The sequence below is a fragment of the Benincasa hispida genome, chromosome 10 (genome assembly GCF_009727055.1).
Source record: "Benincasa hispida cultivar B227 chromosome 10, ASM972705v1, whole genome shotgun sequence".
NCBI lineage: Eukaryota > Viridiplantae > Streptophyta > Magnoliopsida > Cucurbitales > Cucurbitaceae > Benincasa > Benincasa hispida.
The window spans coordinates 46,300,461-46,309,137 of NC_052358.1; the positions used below are offsets into that span (position 1 = coordinate 46,300,461).

Below are 8,677 nucleotides of genomic sequence, written 5' to 3' on the forward strand. Positions count from 1 at the left end.
GTAATGGCATCAAGAATGAAAAACTTGTGTTGGCAATAATGGAGTGTGATTCATGGTGTATTGGCAATAGCTACAGTATTAGATCCTAGGTTTAAGATAAGATTGATCCGGTTTTATTTTCCTCAAATCTATGGATCTCATCATACTGTTGAAATTAAATGTGTTAGAGACTTGTGTTGTGATTTGATGAAGTTTTATATTTCAAATTCAAGAACAATAGAAGAACTTCAACGTTCTACATCTACAATTAGTACTTCTTCAACTTCAAGGCGAAATGGAAGTAATAGTTCAACTGATCTTGTTAATAGGAAAGATCGATATCTCAAGTTTGAAGAGTTGGTTAATAATGTTGAAAATGATGTTGATAATGTCAAATCAGAGTTGGATTATTATTTGGATGAGTCTCTTCTACCGCGGTCGGATGACTTTAACATTTTTCAACGGCGGAAGTTGAATGACTTCAAGGCAAGATGGAAGTAATAGTTCAACTATAAGGAATGTTTATCTGCAATTTTAAGGTAAGAAAATTAACTCAATTATAAACATGCTTGTAGAAGAAAGTTTCTTGAAAAGAGGTTTGGATTTTGAGTTATGAAGTTTTGAAGTTGTAACAGAGAATTTGTGCATAAGCAGACAGCTGCATGGGAAGAACAAGCAAACAGCTCACCATGGAGAGTTATAGCGAGATATGGAGAATGAGGATCTCGCTAATTTTATATTAAATATCTCGCTCTAGAAGGAAATCTCGCTAGAAATTGGGCTGAATCTCGCTGGTAAGGTTAGTATCGCTAGGATGAAAATTTGTCAGGAAAAGCTTGATCTCGTGCATGAGAATCTTGCTCATGACGAGGATCTCGCTCATGAGAAGAATGCACTCATGATGAGTATCTCGCTAGTAAAGCTGTCTTTGATGATGGAAGTTATAAAACCCGAACCCTAATTTCTTCAAGTAAGAGTAAGTAATGTGATGTCTTCTAATGAACTAAATGAAGCCATGTCTTAGGAAGGGTAGATGTAAACCCCGAACTATAGGTTTCCTAGATAAGGATGTTTAGCCAAAAGAATGTTATATTATATATTTACTAAGTAGCAATTCATGTTTGTTTATAGGAGTTATGATGAAAGGGAAGGAAAAACATATTAAATGTGGGGTGACGGGGCAATTAACCCTTGAACTCTTGAGACGGTGGGAAGTTTTTAGAAGAAGAACATCAAAAGCATGGTTTCGGCAATTGACATGAGCAAATTTAGTGAAATTGGTGCCATTCAAAAACTGAGAGAATCTAGTTTGCGAGGTTGTCTTACTGGAGAAAGATTACACAAGGAAAAGAACAAGAAGTGAAGAAAGTACAGAGGAGGAAAAATCTTGGGTTAATCAGGGCTCGAGGTGAAGATTGAAAGTTCTAGGCCAAACTACAAGGAATTTTTAACTAAAACTTTAAGGTAAGAAAGATACTCAATTCTAAACAGGTTTGTAGAAGAAAGATTCTTGAAAAGAGCTCTGGATTTTGCGTTATGAATTTTTAAAATTATAACAAGGAATCGGTGAATAAGCAGACAGCTGCTTGGGATGAACAAACAACCAGTTCACTGTGGGAGTTATAGCGAGATATGGGGAGGAGAATCTCGCTTATAGAGGAAATCTCACTGATCTCGCTCTAGAGAATCTCACCGATCTCGCTCTAGAAGGAAATCTCGCTAGGAATTGGGTTGAGTGTCGCTGGTAAGGTGAGTATCGCTAGGATGAAAGTTTCCAAGAAAAGCTTGATCTCGCTCTAGAGGATCTCGCTGCTACCGCTCTAGAGGATCTCGCTGGAAAGGGAGGATCTCGCTCATCGGGATCTCGCCATTAAAGCTGTCTTTGTTGATGAAAGTTCCTTTAATAAATGAATTAACTGAGGTATTTTACAAAGAATTCTAAGTAGTTTAACCGAGAATTATGTCCTTTCAGGCCAAGAAGAGTTAGGAGAGGCATATAAACCATTCAGAGCTTAACGAGCGGTGAGTGACTAAGTGAATTAATGTCTCCAGTACTTATGCATACAAAATCAAGTAAGTTACAATGACATCAGTGATGAATTTATACTTTCTCAAGCAACAAATAGATGGAGAATAACTTAACGCATATTCCCCGGCTTGTATATGTGTAGCATAAGCCAAGGTATGTCACGTAGTCATTACAACAGTTAAGTTCTAATGTTAAAATATGCTTCCTAGAGGAAGGCTGTGAGAGAATGAGTTCTTGTGTAGATGGTAGGCAACAGAACTTAACTTGATGATACAAAATACCCCGGTACCAAAGGACGTTTGAGAAGGTACCTGACCAACTTGATATCGAAGGACATTTGAGGAGGTATCTTAGTAGCTCGATACTGAAGGACAGGTTTGAGAAGGTATCTGAGCGGAAGTACCTAAGGTATGATCGTACTTAGTATGGCCACGTGCATGTAGGCAGTTCTGAATGAGAGGCCGAGGTATGGGTCTCTTGGTCGGTAATAAACATTGGGAGCTAGAGCATTTAGGCTCGTTCTCAACTAGGGAATAATGATGTTTGATCATATTTAATAATGGTTTTAAGCTACATTTAGAGACAATTGCTTGAAACACTTATTAATATATTTACATGTTTACAGTAATGTAATGCATAATGTTATACGATTTTATAGTCACTCACTGGGCTTTAAGCTCATGGAATTTCTGTGTTTTCCCTTCTCCGGTAGCGGACAAATTCCTCCGGGTTGATCCTACTACTGCTTGCCACCTAAAGACTCGGCTTATTAAGAAGACTTAGGTTGATGATCTATTTATGTACACATGTTTTGAGAGGGACTAGGGCTTTGTTAGAGATGTTTGGGCCCATCTGTGAATGTTTCTCCCTTTAGATGTCATATCATGGCTGTATGCATGTGTCTATATAATATTTTGTAGAATCTTAAAGAGGCATACCATATGCATATATTATTAATTTTTATCAAGTTGGCATTTAAATTAGAGGGCTATGGTGGTAGGTGCTAGCAGCAGGGCTAGTAACTACCCGCGGTCATATCCTCTTTTAGATTAAAAGGGTAATCTGAGAGGGGGTGTGACAGTAGAAGATGGAAGCAAGAATAAATAGCCTCTTGGGTAGCTAAGTGTAAAAGTAGGACAAAACTTGGCTAGGCTAAGGAAGGTCAATGATGGAATGCATAATAAGCATATGAATGAGACCATGCCATCTAATAAGGTATGGTGCTGAAGTAATATTGTGAGTGAAGTTAGCAAAAGGAAATTTCTAAATCCTAGCCCTTCATCACCAATATTGGGCCAGGTGGCACAAGGAGGGTTCATGCTAGATTTTGGACGGTAATATAAGCAAGAAGGTCGAGTTCATTGGGTCGGTTTGGACAAACTACTTAGGCTATTTATGTAATTATAGTGGCATTCGAAAGCTCTGTGTGTTTATTTTCTGTGGCTGAGTTGATGGATGGAAAATTCTTCAGAATAAGGCCGGAGGGGAGAAATAAAAATGAAGGGTTCGTTTCTCGAGTGAATCTAGGCCATTAGTGAAGAATTGAAGCTCCAGGACGAATTACGAAGCGTTTTGAGCTAAACATTTGAGGAAATATTGTTAACTAGGTTATAAACAACCTTGTAGAATGAAACTTTTTAAGTTGAGGTCTGGAAATCGAGTTATAGAATTTTGAAGTTTGAACTAGAAATTGTTGAACAAGCAGGCAGCTGCTTGAATTGGGGCCAATGATGAAGTTTTGAATCTCTAGATTAAATGACAAAGAATTTTGAGCTGAAATTTTAAGGTAATGTTACTAATAAATTTTAAACATGTTTGTAGAAGGAAGTTTCTTGAAAAGAGGGTTGGATTTAGAGTTATGAATTTTTTAATTTGTAACAGAGAAGATATGCATAAGCAGACAACTGCTTGGGAAGAACAAGCAAACAGCTCATATGGAGAATGAGGATCTCGCTTATGAAGAAAATCTCGCTAATTTTGTGCTGAGAATCTCGCTAATGAAGGAAATCTCGCCAATTTTGTGATGAGGATCTCGCTTTAGAAGGGAATCTCACTAGAAATTGGGCTGAATCTCGCTGGTAAGGTTAGTATCGCTAGGATGACAGTTTGCCAGGAAAAGCTTGATCTCACTCATGAGGATCTCGCTGATCTCGCTCATGAGGAGCAAAATTAGCCAATAATGAGGATGCATTAATAAGGAAAATTTTTCTTCGGGCAACTAAAGTCCTTGAGAATATAAGAATGTGCAAAGTTGAGTATAGTTGGCTCAAGTATTTTTGTTTTCTAAAAGTACACGGGAAAAGGTACGAAGCTCAGTCTAGAAATTAGAATAGCTGCTGATACTTGGAAGTACATAATGAGAAGGTATATAGATAGTAAACCTAAGGTACGATGAGGTGAACTTGGACACTAGAATTAAGTACAATTAAAGGAAAAAGTTGTTAGATTGATAGTGTCGAATACCACTCCATTATAAAGATCCATGTATTTGAGTGTGACAGATTGCGAAAGTAAATAATAACTCTCTCTCAACTAAATGCAATATGCTGGTTTGTAGAAGAAAGAAGCAAAGAGGACGTTCCTTCCCAGTTTAAGTAGTAATGCAGTAAAGAATGATAAGGAAATGAGTCAAAGATGGCCACCTCTAGACTAATAACTAAAGGCATAATCATAGCCAAAACCTAAAGAAAAGGCTAGAGTAGAAGCTTGTTTTGTCAAAAATGACACCTGGAGGCAAAAGGTCGACAGGATTTACTCAATCCACTATCGTACCTTTGAGTTGGAAGTCGAGAGTCACCCGCCAGGTAAACATAGATATTTCACTAGAAAATAGAATATATATGCAGAGTTTGCGTCAGACGTTAGGTGCAAACAATGAAGTTTATCTTAGTGAATTCAACGATGAAAATGGTGTGAATCATTCTAGAAGGAAAGTCTAAGTCCAATTAATCCCTAAAGGAGAAGGGAAAGAGTGAGCAATAGTAAGCTCAAAATGTACTAGGGGTACATTGAGTATATAATGAGCTTTAAGGAAAAGATAGCCTAATAGTGAGCTCAAGTATGGATAAGAAAGGACTCCTAATAATAGAGTGCTTCTCGGTCAGGTCGAGAAGTCTTAGTTGACACAAATCATTATTTCTCAACTAGCAAGTAATTCAAAGGTATGACAACTGAAAGATGTTCCAGTGGTATTTGACTAGGAGAACTGGAAAGAGGAACCAACCCAAGTAATAACAATGGGTTTAATAGTTATGAACTCAGTGGAGAAATGGAAGAGTCACTAGAGGGTGTGACGAGTGAACTTATGAGCGACCAACGTTGTTCATACAGAGTGATGTTACTTAATAAATCACATGTGTTAAATATCAAAGTAGCACAACGGAAGCTAGTAAATAAGGTGAGAGAAAAGAAGAAAAAGAAAAGAAGTGAAGGTTGTAATTAATACCGAATCCAAAGGTATGTTATGAAACTCTAGTAATAAAGTGCAAGGTCTGAGCAAATTATCAGGAACGCAAAATAATTCCTTATAGGGGGTAAGAATTTCGTAAAACCCACGAACCTTAATTACTTAGTGGTAGAGTAATGATAATGTGAGTCTTGTCTAATAAGCTAAAATGAAGCCATGTCTTAGGAAGGGATGAGATCCGACTAAGGTTGACTTTGAGGGTTAGATCTAGTAGTTCACTCTCAACTAAGGATAAAGGGATGTCGAAGTATGGGTCTTCTAGCTATATACCAGCAAAGGGAGGCCGAATTATAGGTCTCTTAGCTGGTAACAGACGTTGGGAGCTAGAGCGATGTATGCTTGTTCTCAACTAAGGAATAACGATATTTATTCATGGTTTTAAAGGTTTTGTGTACACGTTTCCTTGGTACATTTTAGTTCTAGTATTATGTTTTCAAGCTTTCAATTTAAGCATGAGATTTATGTCTTTATTAAGTCACTCACTGGGCTTCTAGCTCACGTTTTCAAATGTTTTCTTTTTCAGGTAGTGGTCAGTTCCCAAAAGGCTTTTCCACTGTTGCTCTGCTCTGCCACTCAAAGAAACAAGTTGAAGGAAGTGTAATTTAAAACCTATATTAGTTAGTATACATGTGTCTGTTTAGTGACTAGTATTCTAGATGGGGCTCACTAAGTTGTAATATTCATGTATGAACAATGTTGCGAAACCCTACAATGTAAATGTGTTAAGTTCCGAGTTAATATATCGGTATATTGATGATATGTATATATTCAGGGTTTAAGTAAAAGTTAATAGGTTTGTTAGGTTGTAAGTGCCAGAAAAAGGGTTGATAACTGCTGCAGTCACCATTCCATCCAGGTTAAGAGGGTAATTTGGAGTGGGGTGTGACAAGTTGGTATCAGAGCAAAAAATTTTCGGAAGAGAGGAGAAAAGTTTATATAGGTAAGTCTGAGTTATGAGTTCTTAGCATGTGTACTACCTAAGTAAAAAGAAGATGTCAAGTAAGAGTAGCAAGCAGAGCAGGCAGACAGACAACGGGAACCCTGATCCTACCTTTAGAAGTTCCGAGATTCGAGGGAATTCAAATGTTAGTGAATGGAGGGGTAAGGACCCGGTAAATCAGGAAACGACTTCAGACGGGAAGTCGAGGATTCCGTAGACAGGAACAAATCCTCAGTTAGAGGACAAAATATTTTACAGAAAGTTTCAAATCAATTCTGGTGGATTCGGAAAGGAAGTACGGTATTGAGAATGACCTAATAGGTATTGATAAATGACAGAGAGCTAAAAGTCAGCATAGGGTAGGAAGGAAGAAGCCAAGACTTGTGATTAGTATGGATGATAGATCAAGGTTTTGGCATCCTACCGAGCTGATAGCTAGTATGGGTAAGAAACCCTTATGCATGAATTGTGGTAAGCATCATCGAGGGACATACTATAAAGGGAAAAACGTATGTTTCCAATATAGACAGGCAAGACATTTCAAGAAGGAATGCCTAGCTAGGTCGAGGAGTTCAGATAGAACACGGAATGACTTTACAGACGATAAATAAGCCTAGTGGCTCAAAAGCGAAGGCAGGAATTCAAAAGAAGAAAAACAAGAAAGGAACAGGACGATCTTAGCGGCAGGGCACGTTTTTATGAAGTTTCCTACCAGGAGGCAAAGGAGTTACCTAATGTTGGGAATGGTAAAGTAACTTTATGTACCGGTACATTTATGAACTAGTTACTTATGGTGTTATCTGATATGTTGCACTGTTTGTAGGAAAGATTGTAGAGAGCATGTCCCTAAGTAGCTATTATTATGCTGTAGAGAGGTTGTAATTGTATAAGAGTTTCACAGGCTCTGGAGTAGTTGTTGATAAGTATAGTTATAAAGTGGTTCCATTAGAATTCCTAGAATTGATGTCACTCTAGAGCATAGATTTTCTAAATAAATCTTACAACCGTATGAATTGTTTTAAGGTTGGATAATGTTTGAGAGATTTGGTAGGCAAGAGACAGTATTTGTAGAAAGCAAAGGAATACTTTCAGGAAGCCTAATATCAATAGTGAAGGCTAGGAAGCTGTTAAGTAAAACATGGGAAGCTTATTTAGCCCATGTGACGGTTTCATAGGACGAGAAGATGAAACCTGAGGATGTACTAGTTGTACAAGAGTTCCTGGACGTTTTCCCTGAAAAATTATCAGATTTACAATCTGACAAGGAAGTTGAGTTTACTATCGATTTAATTTTAGATACAACACCTATTTTTCAGGTACCATAAAGGATGGTGCCAGAAGAACTCAAGGAGTTGAAAGTTCAGTTACAAGAATTAATAAATAAGGGTTACAACAGATCCAGTGTGTCACCTTGATGACATATTGGTGTATTCAAGTAGTAAGGAAAATCACGGAAATCATTTGAGGATATTTTTGCAGACACTGCGAAAGAAACAGTTGTATGCCACGTCAGCAAATGTGATTTCTGGTTAGACCAGGTTGTATTTCTTGGTCATATGGTTTCAGCAGCAGAAGTGAATGACTCTAGATGCTTTAAATGTTTTAAGTAAATTGCTAAAACTTATGAATGTTTAGCAATGTATGTTTACTGAAAGCTATTTATAACAACTGTTCTCAAATAGTTACCAAGCAACACACCTCACATTAATGTTGTATTTATGCTATGTTTTACAATGACCATGAGGATGCATTAATAAGAATTTTTTGGGCAACTAAGTCTTGAGAAATAAGAATGTGCAAGTTGAGTATGAGTGGCTCAGTACTAAAGTACACGGGGAAGGTACTGAAGCTCAGTCTTAGAAATTGAATAGCTCGATACTGAAGTACATGGAGAAGGTATCTAAGTAGTAGAACCTAAGGTACGATGGTACTTGAACTAGAATTGTACAATTAAGGGAAAAGTTGTGATTGATAGTGTCGAAACACTCCATTCTAGACATGAATTGATGTTGACAGATTGAGTAAATATTCTCTCTCAACTAAGAATGCAAGTTATGTTTGTAGGAAGAGAGCAAGAGGAGTTCCTTCCCAGTTAAGTAGTAATGCAGTAAAGAATGATAAGGAATGAGCAAAATGGCCACTCTAGACTAATAGACTAAGGCATAATCTAGCAAAATAAGAAAAGTGCTAGGTGATGCTTGTTTTGTCAACAAGTGACACCTGGAAGGCAAAGGTCGACAGGATTACTCAATCCACTATCGGT

The 8,677-nt window shown here is 37.4% G+C and overlaps 1 protein-coding gene across 1 annotated transcript in view; it reads left to right on the top strand.

The window, feature by feature from the left end:
- The window catches only part of LOC120089112 (zinc finger BED domain-containing protein RICESLEEPER 3-like), a 35,660-nt gene extending 35,180 nt beyond the window's left edge, over positions 1–480 (top strand). The window contains exon 3 of the mRNA XM_039046533.1: positions 193–480. Within this exon, the coding sequence (XP_038902461.1) occupies positions 193–480 (288 nt within the window). The remainder of the gene's footprint in view (positions 1–192) is intronic.
- The last annotated feature ends 8,197 nt before the right edge of the window (positions 481–8,677 follow it).